The sequence below is a fragment of the Eutrigla gurnardus genome, assembly GCF_963514095.1.
Source record: "Eutrigla gurnardus genome assembly, chromosome: 15".
Lineage (NCBI taxonomy): Eukaryota > Metazoa > Chordata > Actinopteri > Perciformes > Triglidae > Eutrigla > Eutrigla gurnardus.
In genome coordinates this window covers 20,756,015-20,773,514 of record NC_139938.1, presented here as the reverse complement: position 1 = coordinate 20,773,514, position 17,500 = coordinate 20,756,015, and the positions used below count along the sequence as shown (strand labels likewise).

The window sequence follows — 17,500 nt, the reverse complement described above, 5'->3', positions numbered from 1 at the left end:
CACACATCAACATAGTATCTGTTAATCCCACCAGGTCGTGTGTGTGTGTGTTGCCCTTCAGGTAAATGCTGACTCAGGGTCTTCACTGTAGAGAGTGTGTGCTTCATACATGACTTTGGGGAGGAGGACAGTGGAGCATGATGGGACATGGTGGATGGGACATGGTGATGCATGATGGGACATGGTGGGACATGGTGATGCATGATGGGACATGATGGGACATGGTGGGACATGGTGATGCATGATGGGACATGATGGGAAATGGTGATGCATGGTGGGACTTGGTGATGCATGATGGGACACGGTGATGCATGGTGGGACTTGATGGGACATGGTGATGCATGGTGGGACATGGTGATGCATGGTGGGACATGATGGGACATGGTGATGCATGATGGGACATGGTGATGCATGGTTGGACATGATGGGACATGGTGATGCATGATGGGACATGGTGATGCATGGTGGGACTTGATGGGACATGGTGATGCATGATGGGACACGGTGATGCATGGTGGGACATGATGGGACATGGTGATGCATGATGGGACATGGTGATGCATGGTGGGACTTGATGGGACATGGTGATGCATGGTGGGACATGATGGGGCATGGTGATGCATGATGGGACATGGTGATGCATGATGGGACATGGTGATGCATGGTGGGACATGGTGATGCATGGTGGGACATGATGGGACATGGCGATGCATGATGGGACACGGTGATGCATGATGGGACATGGTGATGCATGATGGGACATGGTGATGCATGATGGGACACGGTGATGCATGATGGGACACGGTGATGCATGATGGGACATGATGGGACAAGGTGATGCATGATGGGACACGGTGAGGTGATGCATGATGGGACATGGTGATGCATGATGGGACATGGTGATGCATGATGGGACACGGTGATGCATGATGGGACATGATGGGACACGGTGATACATGATGGGACATGATGGGACACGGTGATGCATGATCGAAAATGATGGGACACGTGATGCATGATGGGACATGGTGATGCATGGTGGGACATGATGATGCATGATGGGACATGATGGGACATGGTGATGCATGTTGGGACATGGTGATGCATGATGGGACATGATGGGACATGGTGATGCATGATGGGACATGGTGATGCATGATGGGACACGGTGAGGTGATGCATGATGGGACATGGTGATGCATGATGGGACATGGTGATGCATGATGGGACACGGTGATGCATGATGGGACATGATGGGACACGGTGATGCATGATGGGACATGATGGGACACGGTGATGCATGATCGAAAATGATGGGACACGTGATGCATGATGGGACATGGTGATGCATGATGGGACATGATGATGCATGATGGGACATGATGGGACATATTGATGCATGATGGGACATGGTGATGCATGATGGGACATGATGATGCATGATGGGACATGGTGATGCATGATGGGACATGGTGATGCATGATGGGACATGATGGGACATGGTGATGCATGATGGGACATGGTGATGCATGATGGGACATGGTGATGCATGATGGGACACGGTGATGCATGATGGGACACGGTGATGCATGATGGGACATGATGGGACACGGTGATGCATGATCGAAAATGATGGGACACGTGATGCATGATGGGACACGGTGATGCATGATGGGACATGGTGATGCATGATGGGACATGATGGGACATGGTGATGCATGATGGGACACGGTGATGCATGATGGGACACGATGATGCATGATGGGACATGGTGATGCATGATGGGACATGATGGGACACGTGATGCATGATGGGACATGGTGATGCATGATGGGACATTATGGGACATGGTGATGGTGGAGGTTGATCTGACTGAGTGACAACTTGAGTCGTGGTGTGAAAAACCTCATTTCTCCAGGCTGGTTTCGTACATTCAGAACTAAACTGCACCGTGAATTATGATTGGGGAGAATGTGTGTCTTAACACATGGGAGACGAGTCTGCAGATGGGATTAATATTCAAGGGGAAGCTGGGTAATAAAATATCATAATGAAGTACTCTAGCGGCCATGTGAATTATGATGCTACTGCTTTTTTACCTCAATGGATAGATGGAAGATGGATGGATGAATATATGGATGGATGGATGGATGAATATATGGAGGGATGAATTGATGGATGGATGAATGGATGGATGCATTGATGGATGGATAGATGAATATATGGATAGATGAATTGATGGATGGATGGATGGATGGATGGATGAATAAATGGATGGATAGATGAATATATGGATAGATGAATTGATGGATGGATGGATGGATGGATGAATAAATGGATGGATAGATGAATTGATGGATGGATGAATAAATGGATGGATAGATGAATATATGGATGGATGAATTGATGGATGGATGAATGGATAGATGAATATATGGATGGATGGATGAATTGATGGACGGATGGATGGATGGATGAATATATGGAGGGATGAATTGATGGATGAATAAATGAATGGATAGATGAATATATGGATGGATAGATGAATTGGTGGATGGATGGATGGATGGATGAATAAATGGATGGATAGAAGAATTGATGGATGGATGGATGGATGAATAAATGGATGGATAGATGAATGCAACATACTGAACCCCAAATTGTATGTGTGGGTGAATGGTGCCTTGAGTAGCTAGAAAAGTGCTATATAAAAATAAAAGCAGGTCCATTTACGATATACGTCCATGAAATACGTCATAGAAGTGAAGTAATAAATTACAACATCGTAGAAGTACATTTGGAAGATCAGCGTCTCAGCGACCGTAAAAGTACGATGTTCATTATTTTGACGAAGTTCTAAAAACGTTCTGGTGTTTGTTTGCAGGGAACCGAGACGTGTTGGCCAGTCCGGGATCCTACTTCTTCCTGTCCAACAGCGCCGGTCAGGGTGACGAGTGGCTGAAGAGCCTCAACAAGGGAGTCTGGATCCCCTTCACAGGTACTCACGCGAAATAAGGTCCCATGGCGAACGCCGGAAGGGATTTATCTCGATTTATAATCGATGTAAAAAGGTTTTCAAAGCCTGTCTCCACGTCTCTGATTGGTTAACACCCTCCTCCCTTGTAGGCGTCTTTGGTCAGCGACTGGAGGAGACGGTGCTGTACGAGCGGCGTTATGGGGTGCGTTTGGTCCCCCTGGTGGTGGAGCAGTGTGTGCACTTTATCCAGGAGCGCGGCCTACACGAGGTGGGCTTGTTTCGCCAGCCGGGACGGGCCAGTCTGGTCAAAGAGCTGCAGGAGGCCTTCGATGCGGGTGAGAGGCCGTCCTTCGACAGGTACGGTCCCGCTACCTTTTCTGATCGCTCGTTCTTTATAGGTATTGCGTGAAAGTGAGTCAGCTCGCCGTATGTGTTTTACCTGCAGTAGCACAGACGTCCACACGGTGGCGTCCCTGCTGAAGCTCTACCTCAGACAGCTGCCGGAGCCGCTGGTTCCCCATCGACGTTACCAGGACTTCCTGCTCTGTGGCCAGAAGCTGTCGAGCGACCGGACGCTGGTAACTGTCAAACCGTTAAAGTTAAAGAGCCACTTCAGCTTGAAAACCTGGTTTCAGTGAGTCTCACATGGCTGCAGTGATGCACCGGTGTAGTCCAGCACCACGTGACATCACTAAACCAAGCACACCTAAACGGCATGCTGCAATTTTCAACCGCAGAGGTTAACAAAACCCTGTTTTCAGGTTCAATTGCCTCTTTTACGGTATAATCTTTGTGGCCAAGATTCATTGTGCATCAGCACAGGAATTAACTAAATTTTCCTTCCACCTTCCTCTCACCCTCTTCTTCCTCCTCTTCCTCCTCTCAGGGTTTGGAGGAGTTGAGGAATCTTCTTCAAGAGTTGCCAGTTGCAAACTTCAACCTGCTCAACTTCATCTGTCGGTAAGAAGACTTGCTGACCGTCGTATTTGTCAGTGGAAACGGTGGATGTAAAGGACATTTTGTGGTTTATACTTTAAATGGTCGATTCAGCATTCAAACATAGTCAATCTCTTACTTATAAATTTACTGCAGAACGCATCATGACATGGCATCATCAAACGTTGGATTCTTGTGGTTCCTTCCAGTTTTCTGAATGAGGTCCAAAGCAACTCCAGAAGCAACAAGATGAGCGTCCAGAACTTGGCAACTGTGTTCGGGCCAAACATCGTCCGAGCCAAAGCCGAAGACCCACAAAGCATCATGGGAGGTAGACGGCACCGTACGAAGGATGGATTCTACTTTCAAAATTATAAACAATTCTCAATGTTCCCACTGCAGACACAAAGGTCTGATTCAAAGAGTCACGATGGAGTTTTATGGCTCTTTGTTGACTCCTATGATCTGATACGGTGGACTAAAGACCAGAATAATCTGGAAGTTGTCGTACTCACATAAAAAAATAACAGTGGTTGTAATTTAAGTCTTTATCCAACAGTTCAGCACATACTACTTCTTTTCTTCATCATTTTAATCCATTTAACCACCGTGAATACAAGCCTTTAAAACCTCCTTTAAGAAACGTTTAAATCCAAACTTTTAAATCCAAACATTCAAACCCACCCACTTCAAACTAAAAATAAGACTTTACTACGAAAGTTCATGTTTGATACTCAAAAGATGATTCAGTGTATCATACCTTCGTCGTGCTTTTTGCCACTTGATCCTGCTTCTAGAACCCGAGAGAACCAGCAGGGTTCTTTGAAGACCATCTTAATCCCTCTGCCTGTGTCCTAGGTGCAGCTCTGGTCCAGGCGCTGATGTTGGAGCTGATCAGAGAGCACGAGACTCTGTTTGCCAAAGTCCCGCCTCCCGTCTACGTCTGTCCACCTGGAGGTTCACATGCATCGCCGATCACTCTGAGGCAGCCTCACCTCCACCCGTCGCCCTGCCTCCGCCAGCTGTCCATGCCCCTCATCGTGGAGCGCTCCAGGGAGCCAGGAGAGAACGCCAGGTACCATGAAGCCTCGGCATCAACCAACACTCACAAGTCTGTCCGGGTACTCTGGCAACTTCCAGGTCCTTTCAAAATAAAACACAAAGGAGCGCAGCAGGGATGTTTGTGTTAGCATCGCTCTGGTTCCCTCAGCAAAAATCGTTTTATTTTCAGATGATCATCCCAAGTCATCGTCACTTTTTTGTTTTTTGAAGCAAGAACGCAATCATCAGGTGGACTAGTTTAGTCGTCTCATTGAGCCACTTATTAGCAACCGCCTGTTTTAAGACACGTCAAAGCTTTAAAATTCACCAGAGAGGTTTGACCTTATTTCAGGCATCTAACACAAAACACGTCGACTTTGAGGTAAGGGAACAGGAAGTGTAAAATGCTGAATCACTTCTTGGTTTTTAGGACATTAGAATTCCTGCAGCACTGCAAAGAAAAAATAAAAATCAAGGTCACCACTCACACGGAGAGAGATCAACACTTTTTCACTCCCAACTTGTCAAATCTGGACGTTTGTTCAGTAGCTCGCCTTAAAGTATCGGTACTTCTACTTATCACTTACTGCTGTGGTGGTTCTTATGAGTGAAATTATTTCAGATGCCAAAAACCCCCCCAAAAAACTCACCTTGAAAGTCTAACGTCCCTTTCCTGCTTTCTGTAGCTGCGTCTACTCTGCTGCTGCCAAATCAGACTTGTCCTGCGTCCAGAAGAGACTCTTTGGCCACCGCTACACCTCCTCCCACCCGGAGAACTGCTTCTACCCTCGCGCCTCCTCCAGCCACTCTGACGGACACGACGCAGATTACCACCAGCGCCACGCTGGACCACCCGTGACAAAGGTTCAAGCCTCCACAACCAGCCCACAGCTACAAGACCCGCTGCCGGATGGCTCCAAGGCCAGGCCCATGCTCACGAGCTGGGCAAAGGACTGGCCTGGCCCAGAAGAGGCAGGTACTGGTTTCTGGAGCTCTGGTGCCGCAGAGGGTGCGGAGCAGGGGCCAACCAGCGGGGGCAGCAGTGAGACTCAGGAGGACAGCAACATTTCTGCCTACGACAACCTGGACAGAGCATCTCAGCAGACGGAGGAGGTCACCGGTGGACATTTTGAAAGCAGCCAGCCAGAGATGGCTACTTGTGAAGAGGAGTTGCAGCAGACAAGAGACTCTTCATCGTCATGGTCTTCCTGCGAGGTCCTGCCATTGGACGAGAGCGGTGACACTGTGGGCGTGGTCAGTCCTGATGTGTCACCAAAGAGACCTGAGAGGATTCCTTCAAGTCACGACAATCATGAAGACAATAATGATGATGACGAGGATGATGTGGATGATGAGGATGATGACGTCCACCACCCCAACTCCCTAGCCTCCTGTTCCGTACCCAGTTACAGCCCTCTCAGTACGGGCAGCTCAGAGGTGTTCCTCCCCTCTGGTCCTCCAGACCTCCAGGAGCCTGAACCTGAGCCCGAGCCACAGCCCAGGGACGCTCACTCACTCCTGGACAAGATGCGGCATCAGATGGCCCAGCAGAAAGCCGAGTACCAGGCCAGGATACAGAGGTAAGACACCAGCACCAGGAAGGAAATACATTCAAACAGATGTTGTGTGGCTAGTGTTTGTACTACAATGGTGTGTGTGTGTGTGTGTGTGTGTGTGTGTGTGTGTGTGTGTGTGTGTGTGTTGTGTACCACAGGTTAGAGCGCTGCAACGATGTCCTGGAGCGGCAGGTTGCGATCCTGCGCGTCAGTCTGGATCAGCAGAAGCGCAGCCGGAGTGTCGCCGAGGTAAAGATCCGCAACATGGAGCGAGCCAAGGCGGACGCCGACCACCGGAACGATGCACTGCAGAGGGAGATGGAGCTTTTCTTCCAGATGTACGGAGAGATCAAGAGGAGGGGAGGCCATGAAGGAGGACAAGGAGGAGGAGGGAGTCTCTGACGACGACACATCGAGCCTCTTAAGTTCCAGTACAGTACAGGAGCGTTGATGAAAGACTCCTTCAGGTTGATCGTTGAGGAATACCCTGAACGCATCAAACCCTGAAGGAAGAGACAAGAAAGGGCAAAACATTTAACAAGTTATCGTCCGATCCAGAAGACAATACAATACGTAGACGTTGGCCAAGCATCTTCTAACTTGACCCGCCAGACAGTCTGTTACACAGAACCACATGAGTCTGAAAATAGAAATACTACTGATTGGAAGAACCATCTATCAATCAAACTTTTGCCTGAGCCAGTTGGTCAATGAAGAAATGCCCTCCAGTTCCGATATAACTGTTGCAGCATCCATACCTCTTCTTCGGGAGCCGCCATTGTTTATTAGAAAGAACAGTCGCCTCCACAAATAGATTACCTGAAGTCTGAAAAGGTGGATTTTTATGTGATATGTGATCCTTGCGTGATCTTGTGACTGCAGCTGCCTTGCAAGTTTACACCTTTTCACCTCTATGCAGTGGATGGACTTCCCCATCGGGAGGCTGTTGGTTTACTGGAGCGACGGTTGGAAACTCACCAAACGGGAGCCTGAGGGGAGGAGTTATTGGAGGTGAACTCGGCTGTCCTTCGAGAGAACATTATCTAGAAAACGTGTGTTTTAGTCTCCGACCTCAAAAAAAGGTGTCTGGGACCGGAAGTTGTCGTCCGCACAAGGCTTTTAACAAATTAAAGTTGCTTTCAACTGACTACACAAGTTAACAAGACCATCGGCAAGAACAGTTATTCTTAATGCTGGTCATCGGGTCAGATTCCAGAGGAAATCATGCACGTTTGCCAGAAACTCCTTCAGCTCAGACTCCAGGGGGGGCCTCTGGCAGGGACCAGGACCAGGACTGAGCGGGGAAGACTGTCAGAACCTGCTGCAGTAAAATGAGAGGTTTTCTTAAGGGAGTCTGGTGCTTGGAAACACTATGACTTTTGTCCATAAGAACCGCCAAAAGGTTCCTCGTAGCAGCTTAGAACAGTATCTTCCTGAGGTGATATTTTTCTGTTTCTACCAAACTAAAAAGAAACAACCATGAACACAAACTTTTAACCAACTGATTAATGGCAACATACAGACTTTTCATTTCATGCATTTGACAGTTGTATGAACGCTGGAGGACAGGGGAGAACCTTTGAGTTTGTAAAATCCGAACGTTTGCATTTCTTGTTTTTACAGCTCAGGATCAAAGTCGTCTGTTGCCGTTGCTCCAATGATATCCAACGGTATTAGTCGGCCCCTCCAGGAATTCACGATCCCAACAATTAACAGAAATTCAACCAATCCCTGTGAATTTTGCGAAAGCTCGCAATCTTCTCCAATCTCCGTAATTTCAGTGCTAGCGAGGCTACAAAGACTTCCTTTACAAATAAAGCAGATTTTGTTAGAATTTTTGTAATGTTGAGCCTTTTTGGTGAGTTTAATTCAAACTGGACACAATGGCTAACATTTCAAATATGTTTTGCAATTTACAATTTCATTGCAAAACATAAGAATTAAAAAAAAAAAAAATAATAATTCAGTGTGTGAAATCCTAGAGGAGCTGATCATTGGAGGCCTCTGGTTAACTTTGTTACCGATCCCTGAATCAACTGGGCTTCTTCTCACTGGTTTAAGTCTTAAAGGTACAGTTCACCTTCTGTCCAGGATCTAGAGCCATCTCAAACACAAGGACACCAGGACTCACGCTGCATGAAGACGCCTTCGCTTTACCACCAAAATAAATAAACATAATTTAACATGCATGTGTCCAGAGTGATCACTGAGGGATGCTGGGAAATTATCACAGACATAATTGCATTTAAAATTGAAGCTCAGGATTTGGCAGGAAGTTTTTCACTGACTGATGAAGGATCAGCCAATCAGAAGGCAAACTGTGTCTCAATGTGACTTTTTAAATTTAACTAGATGATGAACCGACGCCCTCTAGAGGCTGAAATAAATTACTACACATCCACAGAATATTTCTATGGGGATGAACCGTTCCTGCTTTGACGATTTAAAAAAAAAAAACACTGACGAGGTTTCTCTGATGAGAATGTAACATTTATTTGCACATTTCCAAGTATAATCAAGGGAAATGTCACTTGGTTGAACAGATTAAAAACAGAAAAGCGTAACTTTTCACGCTACCACACACAGACGAGATTCAGAGGTGAAACTTCAGTTGGGGAGAGATTTAAAGGGAACAGTGTTAAACGTTTCAGGGGAATATTTACAGGAAGTGTGTCGTCATGACAACTGACCGATGGAAAACATTTCTCGACATCATATCGCAGATGCAAGCTCGCGATACAGGAATGTTACCGCCGTGCTGTGAAGCTGCGAGTTAACGAGTTCAGCGCCGACACTCAGAAACAGGAATCCTTCATATTTAAACACGTTGCTACGAAACAAACACCAAACTAAACCAGGCTTCTTTTTAAATGTTCCCACTGAGATTGAAACCAGCAATCTGAGAATCCTGAAACAGGTTTTTGTTTTCTTCTTCTGATCACAAAATCAACAAAAATCTACAGTAACATATGAACAAACTCTTCATCTATAAATGAAAACAGCTTTAAATTAAAACGACACAAACAAAGTAAGTGAGCAGGATTTCCTGAGACTTCGGTGTGTATATTCTGTCGTGTTGGTTTGATTCGCATACTACCCCCCCCTCCCCCCCACCTTGTTGAAATACAGAAACATCTAAAGTTTTTAACAGACAAGACGGGATGAAGAAGATTTCCGTCATCCAGTTGCATCCTGGGTAATGGAGCGCGTGGTGGGAATAAGGTGCATGGTTTTACAATGCCGTCATCACGGCTCCTCCAGCTCATCTGGATGCTGATGGCGGTTAAAACCGGCGAGAGGACTCTAGAGAGGAAGGTTTCACGGCTGACGAAGAAGAAGAAGAAGATGGGGAATAGAGTTGTTTCAACGGTGAAGATGTTCGGCAGACAAGTGGTGATCAGGAAGTCGGAGCCACCGTTCAAAAAGTCCCATGAAATGTTTTCACAACATGAAAAGTGCAATCTTTTCTTTGTTTCGTCTCCACAGCTGATTCAGAGTGAATTAACTTCATTGTTTTCATTGTGGTTTTTTCCCTTGTTGACTACAACGTTATTAACACAACGGGAGCACCTCGATACTTAAACAATGAAGGCAACAACACGGAGCACATTTTCATTTCATGGGACCTTTGGCGTCCGGGTGGCGAGCGGCGTTCACGGCGAGCGGCGTCCTCTCAGAAGCCAGACGGAGTGAGGACGTTCATGTCTCGGGGTTTGAGCTTGTGGGGCCGCGCTCCCTGCCTTCGGCCCTCCACGGTGGGAATCTCCATCTTGGGAGGGGCCACCTTCTGAGCGGCGGCGGCGTTGTCAGCCAGCCGCGTGGCCTGAGACTTCATCACCTCCATGGGGGTCGGCTTCTGGGCGCCGCGGTACGCCTGCAATGCAAAGCCTGCTGGGAAAAAGAGAAACGATGAGACCTTTTCAAACTTTGCACGCTCAATAACTTCCCACGATGTCTGGACAGCGTTCTAAAAACACTTTTTTAAAGCTACAATTAGCTTTGTGTAAAAACAATAATGTCGCTGCCAGATTCATGGCTAATTTAGATGATGCTTTTTTGAGCTTTAAAGGGGCGGCGACAACATTAGCTCAGCCCTGATGGACCCAGACTCCATTCAGAAAACCAGCATTTTAAAAGTTGCCCCTGTCGTACAGAGCACAGACCCGAGGAAGCATGAATTCAGACTTTTTAACAGCATCATGAGAGTTATTTATCCCTCTGAACGGTTTATTCCAATTAAATCACAGCAAAATCTATTTATTTCAGATTTGCAACGTCGTAGAAAACCATTTAGAGAAGAACCGCAAATAAACAAATAATCACGAGGTCGAGTAAAACAAACGGTGAATATTCACTTTGCGTTTGGCGTGATGAGGTTGAATATCAAATAATTAGGAGAAAACTACAGATGGAAATATAAAAATATAGTATAGGGCTCCTCCACCTTCTCCAAAGTCAAATTCAAGCACTTTCAAAGCATTTCAAGGTGCATTTCCATGCTTTTCCAGCACCTTCCAGCTGTGGTAAACTCCATCTTTGTATCAATCCAATGGTCAGTATTCAGTCTACTTATTATGTCACTTGTTCATCACATTAAATGAGATGTTATTGTCCTCTAAACAACCAACATGATGTTTGGAGACAGCTTTTTACAGAAGGACCACAAATGAAAGGAAAACTAATTCCACTAACAGATCCACAGAAATATAATCACCAACTATTTACATCATCTGTTCATCATCAAAAGTCATTTTTCATAAAGAAATGTCACAAAATGCTGTTTTCAGTCCCTCAGATATGGAGATCTTCTTTCCCCTGTTCTATCATATGTCATCACATAGAACACACATTTCAAGCACTTTATTCTAAATCCAAGCACTTTTCAAACCATGAAAACACCACACTAAAATTCAAGTGCAGAACCCGTACCAACCCTGAGTCATGGAGCTCAAACAGCCTGAAGTCTCACGTTAAAATGTTTCTCCTGAAATCGTCTCACTGACACCTCAGGCAACCCGGGATCAACGACTCTGTCTCCCAACGGACCGGATCGTCCCGATGAGAGGATCTGATGTCGGCAGCCGAGGGAGCAGACGCACTAACGTTTGTTTACCGTCCGTCCGAAAGGTCGTTTGCTCGCCGCCGACCCCGAAATCCCGCGCATGGAAACACAAAGTTGTGTTTACTGAACAAACCTTTAATGTTTGATCAGTAAAAAAGGCGTTTACCTGCTGTTGTGGGATCTGACCCGAGGTCAGAGGTCGACTTGTGGACTTGCGGCCGGGGGCCGAAGGCGGACCAGCGCTCCACCGCCGCGTCGCCCCCTCCCAGGTCCACGCTGCTGTTGGAGGAGCTGGCGCTGACCTCTGACCCGGTGCTGCCGAACCAGCCTCTACACACACAGACAAAGGGATGTGAGATCTCAACGTGGGTCCTGGATCCTGGTCCTGGTCCGGGGGGTCGGGTTTACCTGCTGCGTTGCTGTTTGGGCGAGTGTTGTGGCGTGCTGGACGGCGTGGACTGAGCCGAGGAGCTCTGCCGCTCGTCTCTGGCCTCCATGCTCTGGATCTGCAGCTTCTACACACCGACAACCAGACAGGCATCAGTCGTTTCCACGGAGATTAACCCGTCAGATTAACAGATTGAGTTATCAGGATAATTGGGGATCAGCACACGTCGAGCTCACCATCATGAAAGAAAAGTTAATAGAGCTGGATGTTTTTTTTTAATTGGCCTCCATTTATTGTGTTATTTGTTGTAGATGAGTGAAGAAACAGGTAACCATAGCAACCACTCTACGAAATAGGGGGAAATCAGTGAAGTAAAGCGGTAAAGCGAAATAAAACATGGTGGATATTCCAAATAGCTTAACAGAAACTAGACTTCAGACATGCTGATATTCCAGGACTTGGACCCCAAAAAATGATCAAATCCTGACTTTCCCTGTCTGGAAAATACTTTTAAAAATGCCCTGATATTCCAGGATCATTCCACGATATTCCAGGATATCCTAACGCAGTGGGAACCCTGTACATATTTGACACAGTTTGTTGACAGGCCTGGAGTCAAACTTTATTTGCACAGCTCATTTAAACGACGGTGGAGCAGGACAAGCAGGAAGATGGAAATGAAGACAAAGCTGACGACAATAAGAAAACACACGAACGCACGACGAGCTCACGACGGGAACAGAAGTCGAGCTCAAATCAATCAAACCGTTTTTATATCAGTGAGGAGAATGTGATTGGTCGACCTCAGTGATGCAACTGGAGGATGGGAGGAAGCCTGAATGTACATCATAGAGAATATATCATTCATAGCAGCTCATCAGGGTGTTTTCTGGAGGTGTGTTTAAGAGTGTGCGTCTCACCTGCAGGGATTCGGGCATGCGGTGGTGGTGCCGGGTCTCCTCGGCGGTGAGGCCTTTGTGGGGGGTGTAACTGGTGTCTGTAAGCCCCGCCCTCTGCTCGAACTTGTACACGCTATCCTGAGTCTGCTCTGGGGGGTAAATAAAATAAAATAAAAGTAAATATCCAATGAAAATCTATTTTTTTTTTATCGTTTCTATGACAACAACATATCACCGCTATAATCACCATTGTATGATGGACACCTCTTTGCTTTGATTATCTATTTGGGAAACTACCCATTTTTTAAGATCACAAACCTAAATAAATACACTTGTTTAAAAGTGTTTTTGAAGTTAACGGCTTGTTATTCTGAATTCAACACATTCCTCTAACTCTATTCTTTTCTTTATTATTTTATCTTTTTTAACTCCTCACGTCTCCGCTGATAAAACAGACAGGAAGTTCTGCCTAAGAGATGATGTCATCGTCGTTAACAGGTGTCACCTACTGGTGATGAGAGAGTTCATGATGATGGAGGAGGCTTTGGCCTTCACTACAACCGGTGACCTGGAGGGGGCGCTGTCCGGCACTGCAGACAGACTCGCTGCACCGCTCTCGTCCTCCTGGTGGGAAACACAGACAAACACGACATCGAGTCTTCAAATGTGACTTCGACACTGAAACCACGGCAACAATCTTCAGTTACAGACGACAGAATTCGTTTTCCTTTCAATTAAAACGGTTTAAATGTAGTAAATAAAAACATACATGGTATCCACTAATCTGACTCCCTACACTTGAGTTTATGTGATTTCTCTGAGAGATAACTGCACCCAGACATCACAATAAAGTGTTTTTGGTCAAATTCAAGTGTTTTTAAGGATTTCCAGCACCCGTACCAACCCTGATGGTGTGTGTGTGTGTGTGTGTGTGTGTGTGTGTGTGCTTGTGTGTGTGTGTGCGTGTGTGTGCGTGTGTGTGTGTGTGTGTGCGTCTCACCTCGGCCAGGTGTGTGAACTTCCTCTCCGGAATGATGGGGCGCCTCCACAGCGTGTGGATGCTGATGTCGTGCGGCGGCGTGGACATGGGGGCCTCCAGGTTGTCGTCGTAGCTGAGGGCCCGCCGGGTCATCCCGACAGGAAGTCTCATCCCGCCCATCCCAGAACCCTCCAGGGCTGCCGACACGAACGGAAACAAACGCTGTCAAGACTTCAAATCTAACACACCTAAACACAGGGTTCCTCCACCTCCTCCAAAGTCACATTCAAGCAGTCTACTTATTATGTCACTTGTTCATCACATTAAATGAGATGTTATTGTCCTCTAAACAACCAACATGATGTTTGGAGACAGCTTTTTACAGAAGGACCACAAATGAAAGGAAAACTAATTCCACTAACAGATCCACAGAAATATAATCACTAACTATTTTCATCATCTGTTCATCATCAAAAGTCAGTTTTCATAAAGAAATGTCAGGAAATGCTGTTTTCAGTCCCTCAAATATGGAGATCTTCTTTTCTCTGTTCTATCATATGTCATCACATAGAACAGACATTTCAAGCACTTTATTCTAAATCCAAGCACCTTTCAAACCTTGAAAACACCACACTAAAATTCAAGTGTTTTCAAGGATTTCCAGCACCCGTACCAACCCTGACTCAAGTCCTGGTCTACGAACGGCAGGGCAGCGGTTTAACATTCCACACCAGGAGGTAGTACAAATACTATGTTAATGTACATTTACTTGAGTATTTATTTCCTCTTACACCTTTGTACTTTTCTTCCCGACATGTTAAAAACATCTGAACTTTCTCCTCCTCACACTATTGATTGTTATTATTAATGTGACGCCAGATTCAGTGGAAATATCCTTTTACTTTCTACTTTGAGTTTGTACTTGTTAACTTTTACTTGAGTAAAGAAGTAGAACCAGTACTTCTACTTTTACCAGAGTCTGTTTGAACACAAGTATTTGTACTTCATTTGACAGGGCTGGATTCAGCTGAGTCATGAAACACTGACCTGGTAAATCCCCTGGTCCAGACATGATGTCAGAAAGAGAAAGAACGAAGATCGACCAGGACGGGGAGCTGAAAGTCAGAGAGACGAGCATCAGATTTACACACCGCAGAGAGAGAGAGAGAGAGAGAGAGAGAGAGAGAGAGAGAGAGAGAGAGAGAGAGAGAGAGAGAGAGGGGAACATGGTGGCGTTCTCCCACCTTTTGCTGCTGCTGGTTTGATGTGATTGTGCGCTGGCTGGTGAAGCGGCAGCGGTTACATCGGTCCGTCTGCGACGCACAAAGCCCTCTGGCAATGCATTGTGGGGCGAGCAGCTGGGGCCAGGGGGGAAGCAACTACAGGACAGGTCAGAGGTCAACCGTGAACCCAGACTCTCTTACAGAACAGAATATTTTTTTTTACATTTTACAGATTTAAAAAATAAATAACTGTGGAGGACCTCTCGCACCATTCCATCAAATGTAATTTTTAAAAAAGCCTTGTGCAGCATGATTAAATATAATATTCAGCTGTGCATTCTCACCAAAAATGTAGAAAATGTCATGAATTTGAACTACCACCGCCTTTTTTTTTTTTTTTTTTTACATAATGGTGAGAAAGGGCTGTTCCTAAAAAGATAAAGAGAGGGGATGTGAGACAGATGACTGCAGGCAGACAGCTTAGACGATTACGTAAACACCTGCAGCAGTACTTCAAAATAAAACCTCACGTTTTCTGCTGTCAAAACAAAACAAACGGCTCATAAATCATTTCACAGCGTCACACTGAATCAGGTCACACACGAATAATACACACGAGATTATTAAAAAAAATAAATTTTAATAAATAAATAAATGGAAGGAATACACGGACGAGCCCGTTTAAAAAAAAACGTTTTAGACTGAAAAAGAAACCGCGTCGTGAATTTGAACTAATCCCGAATCGAAGAGCGGCTGCTAAACATTCTCAAAATGTCTAAAGTCGAGGTTTAACGTCAACCGACACTCGTTTCACCGTTAAATCGGTTCTTTCCCGGGTGGAGTCTGGCGGCGGAGGGTAGAGGCATCAGATAGCGGTACCGGTGGGAGGAAGGCTAGCTAGTGGACAAGATCCCGGTCAACCGGCGACTAAACGGGCGACAACGCCGTTCCGTCACCGTAGTCTGCTTCGTTTTGGTCTCACCGGAGCTGATGTTGGCTTCAGGACGACGACAGACACGTCGGTGACCCGCCAATGTTGACTGGATGATGGAGCAGATAACCTCGGAGCCGTAGGGTAGCAGCCATTATCGCATCCGATAAATAGTACGGGCGGCGTCTTCCTCCTCGTCAGATTGGTGGGATCACAGGCGATCACGTTGCCTGATCTCGCTGCATATCGCGAGAGTAGAAAACCGAATGACCTGGCATCCCCTTTCGTAATATTTACATTTAACGTCTCTGAAATAACGAGTATAATAGTAGTTACAAAAAATAATTAGACAATTAGGTATCTTAAAATAATGATTTAGTATCTTAGAACCATCTTTCAATAACGATTTAGTATCTCAAAATAATTATTTATTATCTTAATAATAATTATTATTCAGTATCTTAAAATAATGATTTAGTATCATAAAATTCTAATTAGTAAAATGACAAAGTATCTTAAAGTATCCATTAAGCATCTTAAATCGTAGGATCTCAAAAAGTAAGGAGGAACTTTTCCAAATATTTTTAAATCGTAGCTCAAAGTAACAACAAACTTATTAAACTCATAAATTACTGTTTCAGTAGCGAAATGTTTCACAACACCTGCTGTAATAAAATACACCATACACTCTGAAATAACGTGTCGTAATAAAATATTATTTCACATCTGTGTGATGTCTCTGAAGTCCTGCATGCACTGACCTACCAATGCTCACATAACATGATCTACTGTTGGTGGAGCTGCAACCTGGTGTGTCTCCGCCTAGCGGCGGACTCAGGTACACATACAACTTTATTTTCTGCAGGATTTTTTCACGACGATGGAAACTTATGGAAAGAGGAAGAAGATACACACACACACACACACACACACACACACACACACACACACACACACACACACATTTTATATAATATATTATTATTAACCCCAAACAACAGGTACTACGTTGTACTTCCTGTCAGCTGTTCCCTCCTCTGCTCCCCCCCCCCCTAGTATTTGCATACAGGATCGGAGCACCTCCCTGTCTGCTCCGGTCTTCCTGCCCCTGAAGAACTCCTCTAACCGGACTTTCCGCACCAGTTCTCCCTGCAGCAGAGAAAGAAGTCTCCTGGGACGCTTCAGGTCTCCCCCGCAGACCCGAACCCGCACAGGAAACCCACCTGAGGAATCTGCGAGCTTTTTTTTTAATTATCTACACAAAACTTTTATTTTTTTTTGTTGAAGAAGGGGGGGTCGGGGGTCTGAGCCTGATCCACCTCACCGATCCATCAACATGTCTCTCCACAAGTACGAGACGTCGAAGACCACGTACCGGACTGTGAACGTGGCCTCCCCGGAGCCCGTGACCAGCACGGTGATCTCCAGCGGGCCCCCGTCCCCGATGCCGTACGCGCTGAACGGCTCGTACGAGACGGTCCGGTACCTGGTCCCGATGCAGCAGCAGC

At 45.9% G+C, this 17,500-nt stretch overlaps 3 protein-coding genes across 4 annotated transcripts in view; 2 read left to right on the top strand and 1 right to left on the bottom strand.

Annotated features, from left to right (window-relative positions):
- LOC311025911 (rho GTPase-activating protein 24) overlaps nucleotides 1-7,555 on the top strand; it is a 7,793-nt gene extending 238 nt beyond the window's left edge. The window contains exons 2-9 of the mRNA XM_084029066.1: nucleotides 2,885-2,998; nucleotides 3,127-3,334; nucleotides 3,423-3,555; nucleotides 3,864-3,937; nucleotides 4,123-4,244; nucleotides 4,772-4,988; nucleotides 5,641-6,534; nucleotides 6,669-7,555. Coding sequence (XP_083885192.1) covers nucleotides 2,885-2,998; nucleotides 3,127-3,334; nucleotides 3,423-3,555; nucleotides 3,864-3,937; nucleotides 4,123-4,244; nucleotides 4,772-4,988; nucleotides 5,641-6,534; nucleotides 6,669-6,912 — 2,006 coding nt within the window. The 3' untranslated portion in view covers nucleotides 6,913-7,555. The remainder of the gene's footprint in view (nucleotides 1-2,884; nucleotides 2,999-3,126; nucleotides 3,335-3,422; nucleotides 3,556-3,863; nucleotides 3,938-4,122; nucleotides 4,245-4,771; nucleotides 4,989-5,640; nucleotides 6,535-6,668) is intronic.
- Nucleotides 7,556-8,978: 1,423 nt separating this feature from the next.
- Nucleotides 8,979-16,202, bottom strand: kiaa1191 (KIAA1191 ortholog). Of its 2 annotated transcripts, none has more exons than XM_084029072.1 (9): nucleotides 16,044-16,202; nucleotides 15,083-15,217; nucleotides 14,886-14,953; nucleotides 13,860-14,035; nucleotides 13,369-13,483; nucleotides 12,881-13,008; nucleotides 11,981-12,087; nucleotides 11,739-11,902; nucleotides 8,979-10,401 (listed from the first exon to the last, which is right to left on the bottom strand). In XM_084029072.1, exons 3-9 carry the CDS (start codon nucleotides 14,908-14,910, stop codon nucleotides 10,184-10,186), a joined length of 933 nt encoding a protein of 310 aa, XP_083885198.1. In that variant the 5' UTR covers nucleotides 14,911-14,953; nucleotides 15,083-15,217; nucleotides 16,044-16,202; the 3' UTR covers nucleotides 8,979-10,183. The 2 variants fall into 2 exon arrangements, with proteins under 2 accessions (XP_083885198.1, XP_083885199.1); XM_084029073.1 differs by having other exon boundaries at nucleotides 8,979-10,398.
- Nucleotides 16,203-17,085: 883 nt separating this feature from the next.
- pof1b (POF1B actin binding protein) overlaps nucleotides 17,086-17,500 on the top strand; it is a 17,193-nt gene continuing 16,778 nt past the window's right edge. Inside the window, exon 1 of the mRNA XM_084029067.1 lies at nucleotides 17,086-17,500. This exon is cut by the window's right edge and continues 227 nt beyond it. Within this exon, the coding sequence (XP_083885193.1) occupies nucleotides 17,329-17,500 (172 nt within the window). The 5' untranslated portion in view covers nucleotides 17,086-17,328.